The sequence below is a fragment of the Mastomys coucha genome, unplaced genomic scaffold (genome assembly GCF_008632895.1).
Source record: "Mastomys coucha isolate ucsf_1 unplaced genomic scaffold, UCSF_Mcou_1 pScaffold6, whole genome shotgun sequence".
NCBI lineage: Eukaryota > Metazoa > Chordata > Mammalia > Rodentia > Muridae > Mastomys > Mastomys coucha.
In genome coordinates, this window is record NW_022196912.1 from 81549885 (window position 1) to 81577121 (window position 27237).

The following is a 27237-nucleotide window of genomic DNA, read 5'->3' on the forward strand; positions in this document are numbered from 1 at the left end:
AGCTCCCAGAGATTGAGCTACTAACCAAACACCATCCACAGGCTGGTCCAAGGCTTCAAGCAGATATGTAACAGAGGGCTGCCTTGTCTGGCCTCAGTGGGAGAGGATGGGCCTAATTCTGCAAAGACTTGATGCACCAGGGTAGGGGGATAGAGGGGAGGGGGTGCCCTCTCAGAAGCACAAGGAAGGATGATAGAGGATAAACTCTGTGAAGGGGGGACAGGACGAGGGGAAGCTTTTGGGATATAAATAAAACAAAAAAAGGTAATAACAATTTGTTGTCAGTGACTGTCACCAAGCTGACTATTCTTAATAAAATTCAATGCACTATTCATTTACTGGTTATATAAAACTCTATAGTATTACAATACAAATGGTCCTATAGATTACTTTTCCCCATAAGTCATGTTGATAGTGCAACTATTTGTTCAATTATATACATTCCTCTGCAAGAAACACTGGAACAATAACAGTATGGAAGTGCCCAAATGAACTAATTATAGTAATTGTGAAAATTATTCTTCTATAGTTTTTCTTTTGAAAATTTTACAAAAAATAAGAAACATAAACCCTAGTGATTTCCATTGGACTACTTTTTGTATGTGCCTTAGGAATCACATTATTTAACTTTGCTCTCTCCTCTGGGCATTATGGAATCCAGATATCTTCACTGGTCTCTCCTGCACTTGGCTCCCAATCATTAAAATCTAATCAATACCCACTCTTCTTTAAGCAAGTATGGTTTAAATTCTATCAACACATGCTTGAACTGGAAGAAGAGGACCCACAGGATCTAGCATTTGTGAACTGTTTTATTATAATAGTGAGATCCTATGGACATTACCTGTGCAACAGTAACTTGTGATGAATTGTAAGGCAGCACATTTAGATTTTTTTTCTGTGCATGCTGAAGTGCATAAGATAGGAGTAAGAACTTTGGGGTCTTGTGTTTTCCAGAGAGTTTTATCACAACCGGACAGTGACTACTGTTTCTATGTTCTCTTTATGAGCTGAGAAGGAAGTAGAGTGTAGCTGAATCATTCAACTGAACCTGGGAGGTCGTTCTAGTCTATAGAATATTTCATTAAAATATGCTTCTAAATGAGTTTTCATAAATTCCAGTAGTGCACGTGTAGAATCTATTAACTTCATACTCTAGCACAGTTTTAAAACTGTCTTCAGTGTCAGGCAAACAACAGACAACAGTTTGAAAAATATATGTCTGTTATATAGAAAGGTTGTTTTAATAGGTTACTTCTAGTTTAAAGAAAATTACAAAAAAGCTTCCACATCCCAAGAAAATTAAAAATATCACCATGAGGCTAAACTGATATACATTAAGAGACACATAAAAAACTGAAAAATAGCATATGTCTAATAATCGTAATTTCATGCAATAATTATAATAATTTGGTAGTTCAAGCAATGGATTTACTTTGCAGATCACTTAGAGAAGGAATAGGGAACACATATAAAATTGTTCCTTTATTTCTTTTAAATTTAAACTTCATTTATAAGATGCCTAGGTATATGGCTTTTATGCAATTTTTATCAGATTTTGATCCATATTGTTATCATCAGATATTAATTAAGATCCTTGCCTTTTAAAATGTTACAATTTTGATTTTTTCCAGTTTTCATGTTTCATAATGACACGCTTGAAAAACAAAAATAGAAAAATGAAATACAATGTAAAATACAAAGATAGAGATACACTTTAATGTTCCTGAAATTTCTTTTAAATGAATACAGGTGTGAAGAGGAATTGTTTAAGGTAAACTGGGGATCTTAAAATGATCAATTGAATCAACATCTGTGACCCAAATGGTAATCAGCTCAAACGTCCTGGAGACATGAATTCTCACATCATTAAATTTTTTACTGTATTATTTTCTGATACCAATGCAGTGTCTGCCACTGAATTGTTGTACTGGAAAGCTCAAAAATAGTAAAATCAAACCTCATCTTTAGCAACTTTAAATAAGCTTAGTTTCTAGATAGAAAACTGAAACCAAAACCAAAAATAGACCAAACCAAACAAAAATAATTAAACCGAAAAACCAAACTAGACTTTAATCCACATACAATTGAGTAAGAAGGTGGTATGTGTCTGGATAACAACATAAACATTATATAAGATGGTGCAGAAAAGTACTTATTGTCATATTTGGTACCAAATTTTCCACAAATGCCATTTTGGATGTTATTGATTCTCTTTGGATGACTTGAGTCTAGAGGTAAGAGGATATACTTTAGTGGAAGATTCGAAATAATCATCCTGATTGAATTGGCACGTAGCATGGTCAAGAAAGCTCCAAAGGGAAGTCATTAAAACAAACAGTCACTAAAAGTAGACGGAAGTATGGAAATCATGGAGACAGGAAAGCTGAACATTATGGTAGAAATGGAGATGGAACCTAAGAAAAGTTACCTTAAGCGCTCTGGACCCAGGCAAGGACTGTTAACCCAGAACTAAATGCTAGTGATCTGCTGTGACATAAAGGAAAACATGGAATTAAGCTTGATTGTCAAACTGAGGCCAAGATAGAAAACTGGCAAAGAGGCTGTGAACTATGCTTAAAACATGAAGAGTTTGAAAAATTAATTAATAGATAGATTTAAAATAGGGATGTTGGTGCTGTCTTACACTCAGCAGCTAAGCTCCTGTAGCAGATCATATTCTGTTCTCAGGACCCACATGGTGACTGACAACTATTTATAGCTCCAGTTTCAGTTGAGGTGATCTGACATCTCCTTGTTTTCATGGTTACATGGTTATATGTCAATAGCTGACCTGCTCCTATGCAAAACACTCACACACATCAAAATAAAGATAATAAAATGTTTTTAAATGGAATTTAAATTGAACTTTATTGTGTATTATTTCTACTGATAATATTCTGACTAATATACTAAATTAATTTGCAAATATATAATAATCAATAATTTTTTTAAATTCTACAGTCTGTCCAGGTACAGAAGACCTACAGAATCAGAAGAGAGAATACAGGAGAGAGTCAAGGATGAATTATGACATATCAAGATTTTCCCAATCTAAGAGGTCCACGTTTCAACATCTACAAAAATATACACAATTTTAAATATTAGAGAGAGGGAAAAAGACAAAGTACTCCTCATTTCTTAGGAAATGGATTTTGTCTTTCATATAAAGCTAGACAAAGAGTTATTTTTTTTTTAAAAAAGTTTACTTTCTCCTTTAGTGTTAGAGGGACAAGACCTGTCTCTGTCTCTAGCAAGTGGATAATTGGTTTTCTCAAGTCAACACTGTAATATTGTGTTCCTTTGAATTCTAAGGAACTTTATAAAGCATGGTATCAAAGAGGACCTGTATGACATTTTGTTCTTCAAAAGGGCATCTGGTACAAATATCTGTATTTGCTTTGATAGTATTATTTCTCTCATTACCTTGAATTTTAGACTCAATATTTCTGTTCTATACTTTCCTCCTTTCATTCCTCCTCTGATATTTTGATTAGTATCCTTGAAGACACATGCACACAAATATAGACAAAGATATGCACACACACACATGAATTCACACACACATGAATTCACACACACACACACACACACACACACACACACACACACACACACCATGCACATATTAACAAATACAGAGAAAGAAAATACATCGTTTTGAAGACCGAGGTGATTATAAACCGGGGTAGTGTGTGATAATTTGCTTCTTATTCATAGACACTCCTTCAACAACTCATCTGTGTGTGACAAGGCAATCTGAAGAGCAGATTGTTGATCATAAGAACAAATGTACCACTGTAAAGAGAACATCACACACATGTGCATCCTTCCATTCACAGTGCTGGGACAGGAAGTACAGATGTTGCTCTGTGAGCATTGAATAATCCACCAGAGAGGAGCTATACATGGAGTCAAAGACTAATGGGAGCTCTCTATTTACACTGATCATTCCCTCTCAGAGAGTCCTCTTTTCTCCTTGTCTGTCACTTTGCCCTCTCTCAAATGGGTAGATTGTTTTCTGAAATCAGATTTTTAGTCTCTGGTTAAACTTGCTCTGGGGAAGTGGGGTCGGGTCACATTTAATAGGGAAGTTTATGTAAGTGGAAAATTGTACTTGGTGAGGGATGATGTGTGTTGAAAACCCTGGGGACTTCTAGATGATACACAAGAGGAATGGGAGCCACTAGTACATCTTAGAAATACTAGGTAGGGTGGGGCTCAGCCAATTTCCCAATTAACTAAGAGGCTTAAGTAATTTTGCGCACAGATTAAGCTGAAAAAGGCAAACAAAATAAGAGGTTAAGGGAAATGTTTTGACTATGCATAAGTACATCTGCTAATACGGATGGACAGAGATGTAAAAACACACAGCAGCCGTGCATGGGCATTAGGTGTATGTGCCTGCATGACCCCTTGCTTGGTGCTCAGACAGTCTCTGTCTGGACACTTAGATTTATGATTTTTTTGTCTATTTACATGCGAAATTAGAGCACAGATAACCTTTCATTCTCATGGGAATTCCCTTAGCCTAGTAGAAAAAAAATTGATAAAATTTTATTGACTGAATTAATATTTATTGAGCAAACTAATTAAAAGTAAACATTTATTGACATAATTTATTGCAGTTGTCTGATTTATATACTGCTTTAAGTGAAAATACAATATTGTAATTACCTTGGAACAGAAGAAATCAATTATTTAACAACATAGATCATGTAACCACCTTAAGATTCAAAACAATGTAACTATCCTGAGCTTTAGTAGTATACAAAGAACAGTCCTTCTGATTAATTTTGAGGAAATAAGAAAGTATATGAAATAGTCATACAAAGCACAACAGCTAAGTTACTGTGAGATGCAGTTTACAATTTATCTGTAAGTAAATTCTTTGTCATTTCAATTTCCCTTGCCATTAAAGGCTTTGTAAAGGGATTTGAAGCATTCTCTTCTATGGAAAATAGAATTCAAATTAACATGTGCTTGCAAAAATGTATAGTTATTATAGAGTATCATGACTTTATTGAACTTATCTAGAGTTACAATTGCTACAAGGGAGTCAGGTTTATTTTTTTTTCTACTAGCTTTAGTTTCAGGCTTATACTTGAATTTTACAGATCGTAACTTTGTTGGTCCCTTCTCAAGAACAAAAGTAGAAAAGTGAAAAAAATATATAATGTAAAGCACTTGTATTTTTAATTCAAATATCCACAAAGAATGTGTATACACCACACACACACACACACACACACACACATACAAATTATCAATGACATATACATACATATATACTCATAATAAAATATCAATAATACACTTACACACATAAACATATATATATATATATGTATATATACACACACACACACACATGACCAGTGTCTCTGTAGCATCTGTATATTTGTGCCTCATTGATATTTTTATTATGGGATTTTAGCTGACACTGGTACTAAGAATATCAGTGTTAGATCAAATATAATTCTTAATAAACATTGGGTTATTTAGTCATACATACCCAAAACAAAAATTTATGGTGAAGATTTAATTAGAGTACAACAATGGGTCTGGTGTCCTTAAGAGCCAGGAAAAAAAAAAAGGAAAGATGAAAACCTCTTCCTAAATATTACAGAAATGAAGCCTGTTTGTTTACACAGGACAAGTAACAAGTATGTTCCTTTTTCAAACAAGGAGCAATAGATTGTACTTATATTCTAATTAATTTTAATTATATCTCCTAAATGCATGCATATTAAGTATGCATGAAGTTGAGGATATACTGTAGGTGTGTAACATATGAACTAGGGTGAGGAAGAAAGAGGAAAGAGGAGGGAGAAAAAGTAAGAGACAGATATAGAAGAGAATGGGGAGAAATGCAGAGAGAAAAGAAACTTCCCAAAGAAAAACTGCCTGAGAACTGGAAAAATAAGGTTGGCAGCATGCTTTCTGTGCAAGTGGAGGGACATGAATTTGACACCAGAACCCACATTGAAAGAGATGAAAATGGTGGCTCTCACATTCCTTTCATTGGGAAGGTGGAGAGAGGCAGATCCCCAGGCTTACTGGCAACCAATCAGTCTCCCACTACAGGCCAATAAGACTTGATGTGGCAAAACAAACAAACAAAATAAAAGCAAAACAAAGATATGAAGTTGATGAAAACCAGATGGAAGGCATGCCTGATAAACAACAGTTATGTTGGTTGTTCTCTGCCTTTGTGTCTGCACTTTCTGTCTCTCTGTCTCTATCTCTTACACACACACACACACACACACACACACACACACTTAAAGCTGTCCAAGAAAATAATGATTTCCCCAGACTCTAAGTGGTATCCAAGGTATTTTTGAAAAAGTCATTTAAAGCTAAATCTTTTCAGCAGCCGAAGAATATCAATACATCTTTGCTGAACCAACTAATGGTTTTATTCAAACAAACTCAAACTTGTAAAAGACTGGAAATCAGAACTTGTTTTAAAAAGCAAGATGCTTTTAGGCAAAAATAATTACAACCCTTTCAAAATAAACAGTTGCTAATGAAAAAAGAAATATAAATTTAAATCAAGTTTGTCATAAATGACATTTCAGAAAGGCATTAACTTGCAGACAGCAGTATCTTTATATTCCTTTGTGAACTTTATTTTCTTCAGATAAGCACAGTAAATATCTACATACGGACAGATGTGGAGCCAAAATGAAGCCAATTAAACTGATTTTCAAAGCACTCCAGTATATTTCTCTTTTTTATTTATGTGGATGTTTGGTTACATCAAGAATGAACCTTACGAGTTATATTTAATAATATCACAGATTCATATTCTTTAAAAGCAAGTAATTGGAAAATTGCAGGATTCTCTGTGAATGACATTTGGATGAATTCGTGGATTTAGGGTTCTACTCAGTAACCATCCTTAGTGTAAGTGGGAGCTAATCAGACTGCAAACAATAGGAATGATTATGGTAAAATGGTCTTATAAATTAAAAATTGATCATCAGGCACTTAAATCTTGTCACTCATTCTGATTTTTTTCAGTCATATATATCATTTTTCTAGATGCTGCATTTGGCAAAGACAAGTGCATGCAATTGTCGGTGCTGTTAATTTTCAAGTAGATTTATATTCTTTTCCATCATTATTACATATCTGAATTATTTTTATACTAAAAATTTATTGCAAATACATTTGGTTCTCTGTTTTAATTTAAGCATGCAGTATCATAGAGATTCCCGAAGTCTTTACACATGTGCATATCACCCACACACACACACACACACACATAGAGAAATAAACACATGTTGTTATTGACACATTAGATATAAGTCAGACAGTTTTGGGGTAGTAAGTTTTAAACTTGAAGATTATCTGAAGATTACTTGACTTCACCCTTTGTTTGCATAGGAAACAGTCTCTGGGTGACAGGGAGAGGGGAAGCAAGACAGGGTGGGGCATGGAGGGGTGAAGTGTGATGGAAGGTTCCATGACTATGATGAGTACCACAAACATTTAGAGCCCTTTACAAGAATTAGATTTTACCCCATATAGCCATATTTCTGCATTCTTGAATTCTGATTTGGCTATAGTCTTTTTTTTTTAGTGTGTGCCAAAAACAGCATGTGTGGTAGCTTGCTTTCATCAACAAAAGTGCAAGTGAAAAAAAATGTGACTATAGAGCTGGAGAAGTCAGACTGCCATGGAAGATGTGGCATCTGAGTGATGCCTTAATGGGGGTAAAGAATGGGATCCAAGAAACAAAAAAGAATGGGATCCATAGATAGATGTGGCTTCAATTATATTTATTACAGAGTTGAAGTGACCAAAGCACCAAGTTTAAAAATACTTAGGATAATGAGCTAATGAGCTTTTCACTGCCACTGCAACATGAATGATAAATTCCACAAAGAATAAAAGGCACTGTTAGTTAAAAGAGCAGCGGTCATGGAAAATATACGCTTTCATTTCTACCTCCATGTGATATATGTGTCTATCCAAGCCTAACCAATCATGTGTAGATGGGCTTAGTCTTAGGATTTAATGCAAAAGGAACTACTTCCCTGAAATAGTTTAACAAAGGTCTGCCACTTGCAATCGACAGTCCTTGTTCCTATACATGAATGAACACTTAGCAATAGAGGTTTGGAAGAAAAGAGAACACTTAGAGATGGAGAAAATAGTAGAAATTTCTTGCATGGGATAAAGTTTTATGCTAAAACTAAAAATTGTCATCAAAAATTAGGAATACCTACAGAGAAAGATTTTCGAATATAAAATAATTAATATGCTGATTTTTATCAACTACTGAAATACTTTTCATATTTAATACATCACCATATTTAACTCACGTTGAAATTGTTTAGTTTGTTGGTGGGTTTTTTTTTTGTAATCATTTCAAACATGAAAATATATTTTTACGAAATGACGGGAAATATAGAAAAGAATATATTAAATAAATCCTCTAATTCCAGAATTTGCTATCCAAGTTTCACATGCATATTTGGGGTAAGGAAAAGTCAAATGATGAGTGTAGTTTGGTTATAGAGGAGAGGAGCCCTGGTAGATGCAACGTGAGTTCCTAGAAGAGAAAAAGATAACTCAGGAGAATTACTATAAGTTTTAGTTATATCAGATCTTAGAATTCATCAGGAAACTTACTTGACATTTTGCAGAAGCCAGCTGAATATCTCACATACACATTTTGGGAAAGATCTGCACAGGGCTGATAAGCCTTTACATTGCCAAGTAAGAGAGTATGGAACAGGAGACAGTAGGAACAAAATGTGATTTGTAGAGATAGGAGGAATAAATAGCAACTCAAGCATGACTATGGGATTAAAATAGAATCAGTATATCCTTTGCTGTCATAAAAGACAAGGGAGAAAGACTGAATTAGCCAGAACAAGTGTTCATTCAACAACCATGTCCTTTAAGTGGAACTAAAACTTATACAGATGCAAAGAGATGGACTGGATATATTGCACACACAGTCATATTTGTGGTATTATACCATATGCATCCTCATTTATGTACATGATTGGATAATACACTTGTATCTTAGGGTTTCATGTGTGCATGTGAGCCAACAATATCATCTAATGAAATGATTCATATCTTTAGCTGAACTATAAAATTCCACATCAATCATGACATGTTACATACTAGGGAACTCACACTAGAGTAGATGAGCTCTTATGCTCAGACATGAGAACTTCAGGAAAGTTGTTGATAATGATGGACATAAAGTAGCTCAAACTACATTCAGGAAGATCATGCAAAAGCAAATAAATGATAAAATACTCCACATTTTAAATTAGTGTACAGCTCTCTATTCTTTTTAATATTTTCTCTGTATTAATTTTACATAATTATCTCCATATTTTAAACATGCTACTCAAGTGTAAAAGAGATGTCTCAGCAGGCAAAGGCGCTTGCCACCAAACCTGATAATATGCATTCAATCTCTGAGAGTCAACGATAAGTACACCAACTTTCACAACTTGTCCCCTGACCTACAGACACACACATAATGTAATTAAAACAAAAAGTGTTCCTATATTATTAATTTCTCAAGAAACCTAAAATAATATAAAATATAAAAAATCCACTTACTAATTTTCAAGAAAAGTATATGACAACTTTCTTTTTGAAAATAGTTGGGAATGAAAGAGAAAGTGATTGTCACATTCAAAGCAAATCTTAAAAGTTTCCAATCAAGGAGGAACTTATTTAAATTTCAAAATGTATGCTCAGCTTAAGTGCAGAAGTCTCAATTTGAAGAACTTTTGCTTTTGTTTACTAAAATGTTAAAACTTCAAGAAAGTACTAATTCACCAGAATAAAGCAATTCATAAGGAGAAAGAAAGTGGTTTGATGGAGCAGTGTGAAATATAGATTTTTTCCCCCATCTGTATACAAATATGGAGCCAAAAGACCCACAAGAAAGAATGCAGACACAGTATTTCACAGACTTTAAATAGAAATTTAGAATTTCTATTCTAAAAGTGTATTGAAAAAGGAACTCTTTAGAAGCATACTTGTTTGAGCAGTAAATAAAAATGTGCCCATATTTTAAGAGAAACAAACAACACTGCAGTGCAGGTACTGCTGTGGTTCCTCAGCAGATATGGTTGTAGATGAAATACAAAGGTTGATGTGAGCAAAAGCTCAACTCTGTCCCCGATCATTTCAACACCCTTCTGGAAGAGTCTAGCACTGATGTCCTAAACATGACAAGGAAGGGGTGTCATTCCTGATCTTGACATCATTTCTGTATCAAGTTGCTTCCGGGTGAGGAGGTTGCTGGTATATGATATGGCATAGCTTTGAACTTAGTAAAGTAACTCTTGCAATTGGCAGGTCCCTTCAAGGTCTCTGGATATGACCTTGTCCATGGGAGAATAATGTACCACAGTTCCATCTCCTCTGCAGTTCTTTTGTCTTCCTGTATATGTGCCATCACTGGGACAGTGGCTCTTGATCCAGCATTATTTTATCAATTAGGGAATATTTGAACATAAAAGGAGATATGTTTTATTGTTTAGATATAGAGAGGGGTCAGCTCTCAGAATTTAAATTTTAAGGATGTCTCCAAACATTAAAATTACCAATCTGGGACTTCCTGATCCAGCAAACAATTACAACCAGGGAGGAAAATTTTGTCAGGAAAGCACTGACACATGTAGTCCTGGCCTTTACTCACAAGAATACAGAATTATTTCCCAAATCATAAAAAAGAAATTCTTTGTTGTTGTTGTTGTTGTTGTTGCTGCTGTTGTTTTGAGACAGGGAATTACTACGTAGTTCCGACAGGTCTGGAACTGTGTATGTAGACTAGGTTGGTTTTGAACCCACAGAGACTAGCTTGCCCTTGTATTTTGATTACTAAAATTAAAGCTGTGTGCCACCATGCCTGATCACCTATATTTTTGAGGTTTTCCTAAGAGATGGGGCATTAGAAGTCCTGGTGGTAATCTGTACTTTCTCTCCTATGTTCCCATGAGACAATCTGATGTTAAAGTCAGCTAAAATAATTGTATGAGGGAGAAAGTAGTTATAAAGATTTTTGGTATGTTTAACACAACTAGAAAAAATGAGTACAATATACTATCACATAATATAGTATATACAAAACAAGATTTTATAATGATGTTACATATTAAACATGGGCTAGAGAGATTGCTCAGTGGTTAAGAATGCTTGTTCTTGTGGAAGACTTGGGTTCAATTGCCAGCACCCACATGATTTCTCACATCTGTTTGGTTGGTTACAAGAGATCTAGTGCCCTCTTTTGACCTCCATGAGTACAAGACACCCATGTGTTGTATAGATATACATGACATCACAATACTCATGCACATAAAATAAAATAAATAAGTCTCCGTATTGACTGGCTGTCAAAGAAGGTAAAGTTCTAACAAGTAAGCTAAAACTCTATGCGACCAATATCAGTAGGTAGGTGGAGTTCTCTGTAAGTGTATCACTTGCTGCAATGTTAGAATTTCCAATCTTTCATAATACTATCCTTCTATCTCTCCCTCTTGCTTGATTTACTGCTCTTCATTGAGACACCTGACTTGTTTGTCCTCCTCTCCTCCTCCTTTTCCCTCTCCTCCTATTCCCCCTCCTCCTCCTCAATAGTGTTGGGACCAGCTCACAGTCCAAGGCATAGGCTTATTCATATGACATTCTGTTGTTCATCTCTATATGTTTTATGGCTTATTGTTACTATATTTTTAATTTTATAAGGGATCTCAAAGAATTTGGTAGTGCCTAAATTCTACATTTTGGAAAAAGGATCTTGTAAATTTTAAGAATGAATACAATGAAGCTGAATTTTGATAGTTACATATATTTATGCTCCTTTATTTAAGAGGAGGATACATTTCCATGAAATGAGAAAGAGAGAAAACAGGTAAATCCCTTATGAAAGAGATGATATGTGTTTCAGTTCACAAGCACTCAGTTTCCTGCCATAGCTAAAGGGTTTATATTGAAGGACTTTCACAGGTAAGTGACTTGTAAGCACTGCTTGAATTCCTTTCTGCACAGTTATGTTGGTCAGAAGTACTTAGCTGATTGGACTAATTAAACATAAATCTTGGCTGGATTAAGCTGTACTTTTAATCATTCTGTTAGAATCAGGTATTTCCTGCTTCAATTTTGTACACAGACTTTTAAAGAGCATGTTTAATAGATAAAATTTCCCTAAGCAATCTCTTCTTGCACCTATATTCAAACTGAAACAGAGGGTGAAGCAGAAAAGAAAACTACTAATTTTCTTCATAGCAGTCATAGGCTGGATGATCTCATCTTTTTCCAGGTGATACATAACCTTAAGTATGGGGTCAGTGCTCTGTTCTGAGAAGTTCTGTAAGAGGGAGAGTCCCTTAGTGTTTTCTTGGATAGTTTCCAAGGTATTCATTTATCTCCTACATGGTTATCAGTGATACTCTATTCTCCGGAAGAATGAAGAAACATAAAATGGAAAGTGTTTGGAAATCCAATGGCAGTTTAGCTATATTAAACTCATTCAAAAAATTTCCTGGAAATGCAATCTATATACACAGCAAGTTATATTCTCAAATACTTAGGAGTAAAGAAATTATATAAATGAGTTAAGGATGATATGTATATTTATATATAAGATACGTGTACCAGAGATAATATTTCCTCAAATTACTTATACAGATTTTAAACTCAATACTATCTTAGAAGCTCAAATGTTTCTTTTTTTGTAAATAGAAGGTCTTAGTGACAAGGAGGAGGCATTGGGCAGGCTGTGAGAAAAATATGAATATTAATATTCTCAAAATATTAACATTGCCTCAGGGTTCAGTTGATTAATGCTTCCAATAACTACTGAAAACAATGAAAGAGCTAATATAGTCATTTAATCCAAACAAAGGGAAGTTGTATAATAAATGCTGAGTTCTCGTTAATAAACATTAACATTAAAAATAGGAAAATGAACACTAAGTGTATTAATATCTTCCTAGGAAACAAAAAGCTCTCCTCAACCCACTTTCAGGTAGAATGTATTTTAATATGAGAAAATTAAAATTTATTATCATACAGAATTTGTCTCTAGCCTAGTGGTTTTCAACCTTCTTCCTGCTGTGACCTGTTAATACAGTTGCTTATGTTGTGGTGATCACCAACCATAAAATTATTTTCACTGCTACTTAATAACTGGAATTTGGCTCATGTTGTAAATCAGAAAGTTAATATTTTTGGAGATAGCGATGACCAATAGGTTAAGAACCATTGCTTAACTTTTCTCTAGCATAAAAAACCTGATTATTGATCAATAAGTAAAAAAATTATAAGAATTATAATGCTAAAATTTATAGATTATGTGAAGACCCAAGTTCAATCCTGAATGTTCGTGAATGTCTGCCTATATCTACATGCCCCACTCCCCCCACAGACACAAACAGAGACACACAGAGACAAGCACCTGCATGCACACACAAGCACATATATGTGTGCAATATGCATACACACATTGCTTTGACATGAAAGAGAGTTAAGAGGACAGTAGGGATGTATCAATCTTTAAATATTACAAACAAGTGTTATAATCTGAATGCTTGTCTTTGTACCTGAGTCAAAGGTTGAAATCTAATGGTTGTTGTGAGGTACTGGAAAGAGGGGCTTTGGAGAACACCCTATCACATGAAAAAAATGGGTACCCCTATAAAACTGATGCCAGAGAAATCGTGCTCTCCACCATAATACTGCATAAGTCCAGATGAATAGCTAGTACCCTCTATTTGATCATGGATTTCACAGCTTCAGAAACATAAGAAATTTATGTTATGTATAAGACAGCAGAGTATAATATTTTTTTGTTATAGTAGACAAACTAAATTAAGTATAAACTAGAACTAGGATAAAAACTTCAAGTATGAAAATGGATTTTTAGCTTAAAACTTTGTATAAGTCACAAGTTATAACAATGAGAGTCATACTAATAATCATATTCTCCATTCTGTTGTATGTTGTAAGTAGGGCTCTTGTCATTTCTCAATATAGTTTGATACTGTAAATACTAATGAGAACTGCAAACATTTCCCCTTGTTTTGAAATAAGAAAATTAAAATGCAGAAAAGGTAAATATAGGTGCCATGAGGCACATATATCATAATAGATAGATTCTGTGAGTAAATAGAATATTTTAAATGGAGGCTCCCTTTGGAGGCAGTGTAGTACCAAGTGTAGAATTTTCATGCCACCCTTGCATGTAAATTTAAAACCCAAGTTATATCTCGTCATTCATGCTTCTAATGCAGCCTTTTCAATATCTATAAAGTTAATTTATATTATGAAAGGAAACTAAAGGTCACAAGACTCAAGGAACATTAGTGAAATAAGCAACTTCAGTTGACATTGATATTTATTATAAAAACAGTTCAGCTCTCATTCATCTCTGTACTGATCACATTAACTCTACAGACAGAATGCCAGCAGGATTCTGTGGGAGGTAATTGTCATAGCTAATCATCCTCTTGCTGTGATAAAATATCTTGGCAAAATAATGTAAAGGAAAAAAGATTATTTTGACTCAAGAGTTTAAGGCTCCAAGTCCATCAAGATGGGACAGGTCATAGGCATACTCAAGGGAATTGAAGAGTTAGTATGAACAAGGAAAGAGAGCAACAAGAGTGGAGGTAGGGGCAGAGAAGCAATGCTGGAACTGTCGCGTTCAAGAAACTGAGAGACATGGCTTGGATTATTCTAGAAAGTAAGAAACATGTCTAGCAGGGGAGATCTCTTCAGACCTTTCTATTGCTCTGGTTACAAAGGAAAATGCTGTTCCATCACTTACAAAGTGTCTGGATATGAAAAGAATGACTAACTGGAGAGAGACTCATTGGGTTTTGGGGATCAAAGCAGGGCCTGTGGAAACAACACTCTAAAAGAGATTAGTTGTGGCCTCCAATGTAGAGCTGGAAGCTGGGAGTTTCTATAGACACCCTGGACTGAGTTGACTGAGATGGAAACATCCTTGACACTGCCTGGGCAAATAACAATAAGCAATGATATCATTGTGGTGACCACTGTCCTCTAGCTCAGTGGTCCTCAACCTTTTTAATACTGTGACCCTTTAATACATTACTCATGTTATGGCGACCCCCAAGAATAAAATTATGTTTATTGCTACATTCTAACTGTAATTTTGTTACTGCTAGAAATTGTAATGTAAATATCTGATATGTTGATTATCTGATAAGTGACCTCCAAAGAAGTCCCGACCCATGGGAACCACTGATCTACTTGTACAGGCAAACATACTACTTCAGAGCCTAAGTCTTAACTAGCAGGGTATGAACATGGGACCTGAGACTTGAGACTGGGTTCTCAAAATGAGAGGTCTGGAAAGTGTTCCAGTCACTGAGTTTTACAGTCCTCCCTGGAAAATACAAAGACAGAAGACAGTGGAGGGGAGGAGGCAATTCCATCATATCAAGGTTATAATAGCTTTTATTTTATTTTTTCTTTTTTTTCTTTTTCTTTTTTTTACATTTTTGTATTTCAATTCTAAGGGATCAATGGAAGGAAAGCAAAAAAGATTTTAAAAGAATGTAATGTAATATATTGACAAGAGTATAGAAAGATTCTAATGGGGGAAAGAAAGGGACCAACAAATAGGGACAGAAGACAGGGACAAGGATGACTAAGAGAATAGTGTGAATGAAATGCTATATTTATGACCATAGCTAGGTCTAATACTTTGAAAAGTAACAAAGAAATTTAATTAAATTTCCACATATGGAATTAAAAGCCTCTAATCTTAGAACTTGAGAGGCAGAGGCAGATAGATCTCTCTGAGTTCATCGTTGACATAAGTGAAGCCCTAATCAACAAATCCTCAGATACTCCTGACACCTTAATTTCAAAAAGATACTAGAACCAGGAAGTGTGTGTATCTATAATTATATTTGATTATATATTTAAATATATATTTATACACTTGTTAATTGGTACTCACATAGATCTAAATTTAATCAATTAGCCATAATATAAATGTATTATGCTTGGAATATACAATGCATAAAACTGTTTGTGTGCAAAGGCCATGGCTTACTGAAGACTGCACCCTAAGCACTCATGTTAAAGTTTAGTGTGCATCTGTGACCCAAGTGACAGGCTGTTAACAACAGGTTTACCTTTAGTCAACCACTCAAGCTAGTTAGTAACTATGTTCAGTGAGAGAATCTGTCTAAAAAATAAGGTGGAAAGTGACTGAAGAAGACATGCAATGTCAACCTCCAACTTCCACATGGATGCTTATACGTGTTTGTCTACTTGTGTGTACATATCCACGCACATGTATAACACACACATAGACACACATACACACACACCCACACATATACACACATACAAGTAAATAAAACTCAGCTATATAGAATAATGGAATTTGCTGTAAAGGATGCAGTGAACCCTGCATGTATATCCATGTATATGCATGTGTTTGGATGGTAGAACAATGTTTTATACTTATATCAATAATATTACAGTATTATAGTTATAAAGTTAGGCAAAAGTCTAATTTTTTTTTTACAAAATAAGTGTTTTTTCTGTTCTGCTTTAATATTTTTTAAAAAGATTTATTTTATATAGACACACCAGAAGAAAGCATCAGATTCCATTATAGATGGCTGTGAGCCTCCACGTGGTTGCTGGGAATTGAGCTCAGGACCTCTGGCAGAGCAGTCAGTGTTCTTAGCCTCTAAGCCATCTCTCCACCCTCCAAATTCTAATTTTTATAATGAAATCTTCAAATGTTTTTAAAAAAGCATTATTAGAATCTCTTCACTTTTGATTTTGAAGGAGCAAGTCTTTTTTTTTTTTAAGATTTATTTTATTATTATATCTAAGTACAGTGTTACTGTCTTCAGACACACCAGAAGAGGGTGTCAGATCTCATTATGGATGGTTGTGAGCCACTATGTGGCTCATGACCTGAACTCATGACCTCTGGAAGAGGAGTCAGTGCTCCTAACTGCTGAGCCATCCCACCAGCCCTGAAGGAGCAAGTCTTATGTAGACATGGGGTATGCGTGTCCACCGGCAGGGATGATGTTCCTTAGAGCATAAAATGATTCTTGCAGGAACATTTAGAAAGTTACCAGACACTTGTGCTTGGAAAATTCTCAGACACATAAGTAGATTATTCAGTAGGAATAGTAATATATGTAATAAGACTCTTGAAAAACACAGTGACATCCTTGATGGGACCTGGAAACGCTGCTGGTATTGGCTTCCAAAGTTGAAATGGTGGGGACACCAGGCTCAGAGTGGAATGCTTACAGCCAGCATTCTGCTCTACCATGGCACTTTGCATCTTTATACTTACACCAAGAGAGCTGAATTTTAATGACTTCTATTGGTATCTTTTTGAATTACATTCCTGTCACCATAGAAACAACAGTACAATTCTCATCATCTGCTATTATAAGATCAAATTTTACAATCTTGTGCTGATTTTTACAGTTTTCTCAATGTAAGCAGTACCAGTACTATCGCTGAATTTTTATCAATTCTTAAATTTATTGATTTTACTACTTTCAAGAATAAATATTAATCCCATAGTGTCTAGAATTTTTTGTAAGAAATACAGCCATAGTTTCAATAGGAGCAGTTCAAGAGTGATCTTATTTAGCTCATAATTAATCATTTATCTGTTAGATGATATAAGCATAAATTCATCACATAAGATCTTCATGAATTCTATTACTAGATAATTATGCAAACTACTGCAACAACTTCATACATGCAAAAGTAGGATTTCAATGAACAGATTTGGACATTTAAGCAAAGGGATTCTTTAAATAGATGGATGATTTGGTCCACAGACATGCAATATTTATAGAAGACATGAAGTATGAAAACTAGAGAGCTTTGTAACCTGAATTAGCAGTTACGTCCATCTCTACCTTGCTTAATTTGCACCCATTACAGTTGTTGAATCTTCATCCTTAAAGACCATCATAATTATAACATGTACATGAAAATATCTGTTTTCTAATAGCTAAATAATAACCAGATAAATGACAACTGTCATTTGAGTTGGACAACAGTTATGCAGAAATATTTCACACTGATTGAATGCTAAGAATCATGTCTTTTACTCATATAGAAATGCCATCATCTCTTTTATCCCTACAGAAAAACCAAGGGAAAGGGAATTTACTCACACTGCACGATGAGCTGCACCAAGGCTTCTCTTGGCTTCACATTGAATCCATTATACTGGCTGGTCTGGCATCTGTACATTCCTGACATTTCCCTGGACACGTTCACAATCCTGAGGGTGCCATCGTAACTTTCCATTTGCATTGTCCCATCAGGCATTGCAACTTCTTTATCTGCTCTAGACCAAAGGATGATTGGTTTTGGTTTTCCAGTTACTTGACACTGAAGTTCTATTGTGTCTCCTTCTCTGGTGACCAAAGGTGATTTTTCCTGTGGAACAGTCAGATTGGGTGGAACTTGAAACGGGAAAAAGAAAATTTTTCAAGGTTAGTATAAACTGGTAAGACATATTCAGACACAGAACATCATAAGGAAAACAATTTCTTCTGATTGAAGAAATTGAACAATGCAGACTACATAAAATATAGGAATTACAGAAATAAGGGAAGATGCTCTTGATTAAAATAACACTAAAACTTTCACTGTATATTCTCAAATGAAGACCCATAAACATTTTCACAATAAGCAAATAATGCAATTGTATTCAATGCCTAGTCTTATGGGACATTAACTGGGTCCTCAGTCTTTGTTTTAAACAGAACAAACTAATGTAACTGTTGCCTTCACATACAAACACAACTCTCTTCTAACTGCTATGTGCCAATCAATTATACAGAAATCTGCCCATCAACATAATAGTAATGAGATAAAAATATTTCAGTTTAGTACAGTTTCAAAATCACTTTGTTTTACTCATGTGTTTGTCACAGAAACACAACACACGGGGGAAGGATTAGGTAAAAGGAGAACCTGAGATATAAAATTAGAAGTTAAAAGTGTATGCTACAATGGTCTATTTTTTCTCTGGTGAGAATTTAATTGAATAGCTGACCAATGTCATATTCAGAGAGTTCTCCCTTTTTTGAGATTTAAATTTTATAAGGTTTCAAAATATATTTTAAAACAACATGGATACTAGGCAGGATATTTCTACAATTTCCATAAAATTATTTTTCAGAAAAAATTGCAAAAGATTTTCAGCGAATATAATAATTTCAATTCTTCAAGTAAATTATTTGTTATTTTACTGAATGTACTCAGGGTAATACTTGAATGGTTTTCTCAGAGCTTAGTTTCCTGGTCTGAAATATAGTCATGAAAGGTTTTAGTAGAAAACATGAAGTGCTGAGAGAAACAGCATATTGTGATTCTCTTATGAACAATCTCCCAAACACTGTCTCTGAGCATATTGGCTTTAATTATGTAATTGTATTTGAATTCACTTAAATTGGCCTGTGAAGCAAAGTGACAGCCAACAAACGTGCTAAAGTTAATATTAGAGATAAAAATGAATGGGAACATAGTGATTCTAAGTTTCTGATTAATGTTGCCATTGTATTGAAAGTACATGGAGTTTATTTCCCCATTAGAGATTATGAGTCTTACTGCATTCCAGTTCCAATGTAGCAAAACAAACAGTTTCAAATTATTTTTCAACTAATGTTGAAATGGAGATTTTACAACACTTAAGACACATTGATTCAAATGCCAGAATTACTTTGGCATTCAAATGTCTCACATGGACATTTTTATTTTTATTCCTTTCTTTATTCCAAGTTAAGAAAAATGAGTTATATAATATACACTAGAGCATCTTAACAGCCAGATAATATGAACAGTAATCATCATCCTGTTGTAGTAAGTATATACATTACGGGAATTGCCGTTAACAAAATTTATGGTAAAAAAAGTAGATACACTTAGAAAAAAGCAATTATTACTCAATTTACCCAAATAATTTATTGTGAATATATTAATAATTTAGTTAAAGAATTTGATCTTAAAGAAGCAAATCACAAAAATATCATGCAACTCTAAACAGTGTGCTTTAACAAACTAACTAAATGAGTCTGTAATATTTGTGACAGTAAATGAAACAGAATAACAAAAAAATGCATTTAACAAATATGATGTCCTCCCTACTATGTGCCAAACACAGATAAAGACTTTGCATTTCTATTCAACTCTCTTAATACTCCTAAGAAGTAAATATTTAAATATAAAATTTACCCAATGAGAACACCCATCTTAGGATGCCAAATACATTGATTTAATCAGAAAAGAAGACATTGAAATTTTCCATGATACTGGAAGCTGTCCAAGAGGACATGGTCTTTACAAGTGAGCAATGGACTACTTTTCTAGCATCCTTGTCCACTGCCTTCACGGGGTCATGGGCAGGATCAGTTTAAATGCCTTGGTCTTTGACAAGAGGCAAGAAGAAAAACAAATGACTTCATGATGGATAGTTCACGAAATTATCTTTCTTATACTATATTATCTTATCTAAATCTTCTTCTATTAGAATATTTTGAATGTGTCAATTTATTGTAAGATATATAAATCCAAGTATGTATCCAAACTTTAATTAATCTCTGTAAATTAAATGAAAACAAATCAATATAATCTAAAAGACTATATAACAGATTCCTGTTGCTTTAAATATTTGCTCTATATAATTTCCCAAAGCCAAAAATGTGGGTAAGTGTACTCAATCTGAGCAATAATTTCTAAAGTTTTGCAACTAAATATTTGCCTTTTTTGTTTGAACCATAAGGTTGCTCACCCTTCAATAGGAGCAGAGCACAAAGTGAGATATAGCAGAGTCAACGATGAGCATTTATGTCTTGATGTAATATGATGAATACGTAAAGAACTTAAAACATTACACCACTACAATTAAACGCTTGACTACCTGAAATTTTCCTAAAACTTTACTATGATAAAAAGTAAAAACTTTTCTTTGTACATTTGTTTTTATTTGTTTAAAATATTTAAACTTGCCTAATTAAAGTTAGTGAAACAGAATTCAGTTTTTAATCTCAACTGCTTAAAAATAGATCTTTTTATGCATTTCTTCGAGTTTTACTAAGCAACAAAAACGCATTCAATAACACTTTATTATTCTTTCATCTGTAAAATATTTTGTTTACTGTTTTTGCTATTTGATTCCGTGCTAAGTGTGGGTCCTAGACTTCCATGGCCTCCCAAGTGCTGTGCTTACGGGAGTGCATACTACACAGGCTTAAGAACTTTAAATCTCGAATCAGAGAAAGCCTTTGTTAACAGCTCTGTTGGCCCAAAATTACAAAATAAATATTACAATTTCCAAATGTTCTATAGGCTTCTCTCATTCTGCTTAGACTAAAGTTTCTATATCCCAAACACTAAACTCTGAATTATTACTTGTTTTCCATGGTAGATCATGATAACTCCTATTGGCTTTTCCATGCTTTATGTGATGATAGGTGAGATTCTTATCTTTTCCAAATTCCTCTTGTCTACAACTGCAATCTATTTTTATATCCCAAATTTTTTTCAAATCTCCAAATTCAAATACCAATCATTTCTTGAATGAATAGTCAATTACCAACATATGCCATTTGCTAATTAAAATGGTAGTTTTCCTTGTTTTCTCTTCTCTTCTTGCTTACAACTGCCAAATCTAATCCTAATGTGTGTGTTTATGTTTGTGATACACACACACACACACACACACACACTAATTAGATATTATTTAAAATATCTTCCACACCTGCCTATTTTTTTTTTTTTTTTTTAGATCCATTAGCAGATGTCTCAGGAAAGTCATCATTTGTTTTCTTGTGATAGTACCATATGCAGACGTTTTGCCACTAGTATCTCACTCTTCCAGGTCCCTGCTGCCCTGCCATTAGCTTCTCCATCATAACAAAGTTTTTGTTCAGATTACTATGAAATCCAAGACCTCAGTAAGGTTGCTCCTCAGAACACTGTTTTAAGAAAGTCTGAAAACATCATGATGGATATACTCACTCACAGAAAAGCCATAGGACAACATCCTTAAAGCTTTTAAATGATGGTGCAACTTAACCCACAGCTATAGATAAAATATTACTATTGAAAAGGAACGGAGTGTTAGTGAGCAGTGTGCATAGCTAAAGCTGCTATTGTTAAGTGAAGTGTGTTGCTATGCCATATGAATTATTATATCCAAACTGACTTTAGTCTCTTACCTCCCCAGTCACTACATGAGATGACAGCTCGGAGTTTGTTTCACAACAGTAACTGTTTTATTATCCATATGTATCTTATAACAACATATTCTACATGTCAATATGAAAATAAGAGCTTCCTGAATGAATACACAGACTTCATTGTTGTATTGTCAGCATCCAGGAAACAATCGTGTACATAATAGGAACTCAGTAAAATAGTTTATACCTAGCAAATAGATTGTAACAGGGAGATATTGGGCAGTGATTGGGGAGGAAACAGAGATATAGATGGGGGAAATACAGAAGGAGGAAAACAAATTCTTGTAAAGGCGTCAGCACTCCCAGAATAGTGTTTTTGCTTAAATATACTAGTACTGTCTATTTTTCTTCATATATTTTGTTCCAATTTTTACTTTCTTCCAGTACTTGTGAAACATATTAGCATATCAAGGTTATAAGAAGCCCATAAGAATGTAAAATATTAAAACAAAATTCAAACCTATATTCAAAACTCATTCAATGAAAAGTGTATTTTTTTTGTGTGTGTGGTATAAATGTATCACTCTCAAAATGGTGTTCTCAATGCCATGGTAACATGTATGTTCTACAGCTTTCACTAAGCAGTTAACCTCAGTGCTCCCCAGTAAGCAGTTATCACTAATTTATTTCCCACTGTTTAAAGTATGGGGATCTTGGGCTCTTCTAGCACTCTTGCCTACCGGACATTTTGAAGATCAGTGCAAATGTTGTTAACGTTTTCTCCAAGTATATGTGTGGGCAATGTCTGTGTATATGTGTTTGCATGTACATGAGTTTACATTATTGTAAGAGTGCATGTGAATGCACACATGTGTGCGTGCATGCATGTGTCTGTACATGTTTACATGAGTGTGTGTGTGTGTGTGTGTGTGTGTGTGTGTGTGTGTGTGTGTAGGCCTGAGACATCTTTCTCAATCTTTCCCTACCTTTTATATCAAGGCAGACTTTTTGATCTGAATCCAGAGCAACCTGAATCAACACACAAACCGTGAATTATATAGATATTGGGAATCCCAGTTCTGTTACCCATACTTACAGCACCTCTACCCATGCGTATCAGCATTTGTTGTCCTATTTTACTGCCTGGAAATTCATTCATCCCGGCTATGGGTGTGTCATTCACCCCTTTCCCTGTTCTTAGGGTTCTACTTTCCCCATGTCTGGGAGACAAGTCAATCTGTCCTTTGCTTTGATGTTAGTAAAACGTGACTGGCTCTGCTGCCTAGACTGACAAGACATGACATGATCTAATAAGGAAGAAAGGAAAAGGAGTGGGGTACAGGGTGGCAGAGTTACAAAGCTGGCCTAAAATAGATAGCAGAAATGAACTGACATGAGGCATGAGCAACTTAAGAAAGCAACACATAGTAAAATGAGCTGAATCTGGAGTTAGTAACTCAAATAAATAGGACTTTGTAAAATAAATGAATGAAGTTTGGGTAGATTTATGACACAGGTATTACCTTTTGGTGAGAGAGTTTTAAAAAGTGATTCCCCCATATCCTTTTCCCATTATCTTTCATTTAAAATTACCAATGGGAAAGCTCCAAATTGATTTTAAATCACAGGAGAGGCAGTTTAATGGTACAAAATTAATTGCATTCTGAGTCTTTAAAATGGTTTATATGAATTATACTATTTATTGTTCCTTAATAAAAGTATAGCAAATACAAGACAACAATCTGATATGCCTGTACTTTGTGAGGCATAAAAAACCCCTGCAAATAAAAATATAGATATATTTTCTGACGTAGTCCATACTGAAATACCGCAGTGGGAGTGTCTACAGACAGAAGATCTTGGAAAGTCCTATTAAAAGACTCATTTTTTCCTTAAACATTTTTTAAAAAATAATTTGAACAAATTGGTTTTCTGACAACTTTTTCATTGTCTCACAGACTGTAAATAAAAAACTAAAAAAAAAAAAAGGAAAATGTTTTGATGTCATTTTGGGAGCAAACAGCATTAACTCATTAGTCTATACTTGGAAAACTTCATTATTCAAAACATGTAGGTACATTTGAAGTCCCAGAAATAATAATATCATGAGCTGGAAATCAAAATATGCTTGTCTGCTTATTTACTGATGCTGAACTTTAAATGGAATATGAAGATGAAAAGGTATACTTCATTTTTAAAATGCAACAAATAAAATTTTATACAGTAGAATAACTAGACTGTTATTTGAAAGAGTCCTAAAATAAATATGACATTAATTTAGTTAAACTTAAAGTTTTAGGAAAAGTAGTTCATATTAGATGCTTATATTCTTGAGTAGAATGCAAAATTGACATTAAAATATAAAAATAAAAATAAGGAAGACTTTAAAAGAAATAATGAGTTTATTTAAGTGACTTTTACAGTCAAGAATTCAAGAACTATCATACTAGGCAGACACAAACTGATGCGTAGAAGAAGGTAGACCAATATAAATTAAATTTTCAGATGTAAGTAATCCAAAGGAGGGATAGGGATTTAGTTAGTGAGAGCCCTTGTCTAATACATTCAAAGTTCTGTACTAGGTTCCCCATTCTACACACCCAAAGGCAATGCTGTAAATGAGAGAAATCACATGAATGTGTGCATGTATGTTTTCTCTTCAAAATCAATGGGATATTTTAAAAAATGACAATCTTGTTCCTTTTTAATATTCAATTTTATTTAATTGTAGTGCATTTGTTTGTTTATGCAGGTACCCCAGAAAATCAGAAGAGGGTGTTGGTCCTCTGGAGAGGAATTACAAACACATATGAGCTGGGAACTGATTTGTTTGTCATCTCTAAAATCAGTATGTGCTCTGAGCACCTTCCTGAGTTTAAAATTTATGTTGCAGTTGATATGAGTTTTAAATCTGACTTGCACTTCAAGAAAAACAATATCCTATTTCAGGCAACAGGTATTGGGGGACTTAATTTTGCATTGATGAATATCAAACCCAAATTTTAGACTCTGTACTTTTTAAAAGACAGATATTCATTCACATGAGTGATTCTCCATGGTCATGCTCTTTAGTTCTTCTCTTTTCCTTGCTACCATATTCTGGAATGATTTCATTATATATGTATATGTATGTGTATGTATATATGTATATTTGACATACCTACCTATGAGGGATAATAGGAAGAAGATGCTAGCTAAGTGTCATTACCTGAACTCCTACTTCAACCCACTTGTTCCTTTTTCATTTAACAAAGAAATTCTACATACATTCTAATACATTATTACCATAATTTCTTCTTTAAAAAACTATATCATCATATTGTAAAATTCTGATTACCACTCACTTCATTGACTATCTTAAAAATTATTAAGATTTTGAAAATTTCCTTAATTCACCAAAGTTAGAAGAATATATGTTTAGTTCCCACTGGGGGGGTGAGATCATATGTTACAACACAAATCAGAAAATTCCTCTCAAAATCAAAATAATTCTAGGTTAAATACTGACACTTATTTTTACAACAATAATTTTGACTCACTTTAAGTATGGTGAATACTAATGTGTTGGCATATAGTAGGGAATATCTGAAAACTATTTGGGGTAATAAAATATTTAGATATGGTAAAATTTCCTCACTTACATTTAGACTTGCTGATATATCCTTCCTGCTAGAAACAGCATCTGGTTGTTTACAAACAACTTTTAATCTAAGTCAGGAAAATTACTGGCCATGCGTTACTAAATAAATAAGTATTGCGACCAGTTGCTTCCTGGGAAGAATTCTTAATTTGGACAAACAAAAGAGGAAAACAGGGGTAATTTATATGATATTCAGGACCTATAAGTCTGTGTTTACTCTTGTATTTATCTATTTGTTCATTCATTCATTCATTCATTCATTCATTCATTCATTCATTCATTCATTGTTAAGACAATGTATCATTGTCGTCCTCTAACAAACTAGGCAGCTGAGGCTATCCTTGAACTCACTGTCCTCTGCTTCTGGTTCCTATGCACTGCAGTCATCTAGCATCACACCTCTTGGCATCCCAGTTACTTAAAAGTGTCAGAACTTTTCCTGAGATGCACGTAAACAGAGCATATTTCACTTCTCTACTGTGTTAGGGATCATCTTCATCAACAAGTTACCACATTAAATTGACAAAAATCTTTCTTCTAAAAATCTTTCTGTTATTTCTAAACTAAGCTTTCAAGAATGTTATTTCCTGCATGTCTTCACTAACTCATTTCCTGAGATGGAATATCCAAGTCTTACTGATTCTAATCCACTTTACAAACCAAGCCTTAGAATGCACATGCACGTCTTAATTTTAAAGGTACATCTGTGGAAACACTCCGTTTGGTTAGGACAGGACTGATCTCCCTAACAAGTTGGTTCAGTTGTAAACTTTCACCTTTTTTAATGAATGAGTTCAAAGCTTCCATACCATGAACAATTCACTATCATTTAACTGTCCTCTGTGAAAACTTCCCAATTCCTGTGTCCTTCATTTACTTTTAGTGTCTCTGAATTATATTATGTCTAACTTGTTTGGCATATGACACAGGAAAATGTGTACATCCTATCAAATCTAGCTGCAGCATGCTAATGTTAGTAGCAATGCTTTCATCTTCTCAGTAGCCCTCATATCATGTGATATTCTAAGTTAGTTTACAAGTATTTAGTAAAGTCACGATTGACAGTCATAAATCAAAGTTACTAATCAACCAATGAAGAAAATCTACTTATGGATAAGTATTACCTTATGATTATCAGATGTTTGAAGATAAAACATACAACCTAAAGATAATTTTTCCATGTAAGGATATTCCACTTTTAATTTTTAAAAACCCTAAAGCAGTGGAGTTTTATATTATTAGTAATATATTTCAATTTTGTCACAAGAATGATATAATGAAAGAGAAATAATACATTAAAATGTGTAAGCACTTAGTAGTACTGAGTAATTTGCCCATTCTATGACTTTCATCATCTAGCAGCCAATAAAAAGCTAGTTTGAGCTACAC

The 27237-nt window shown here is 34.1% G+C and overlaps 1 protein-coding gene across 2 annotated transcripts in view; it reads right to left on the bottom strand.

The window, feature by feature from the left end:
* Mdga2 (MAM domain containing glycosylphosphatidylinositol anchor 2) overlaps positions 1 to 27237 on the bottom strand; it is a 743089-nt gene that overhangs the window by 134347 nt on the left and 581505 nt on the right. For both annotated transcript variants that reach the window (XM_031356255.1, XM_031356256.1), the window contains exon 8: positions 18195 to 18488. In XM_031356255.1, coding sequence (XP_031212115.1) covers positions 18195 to 18488 — 294 coding nt within the window. The remainder of the gene's footprint in view (positions 1 to 18194; positions 18489 to 27237) is intronic.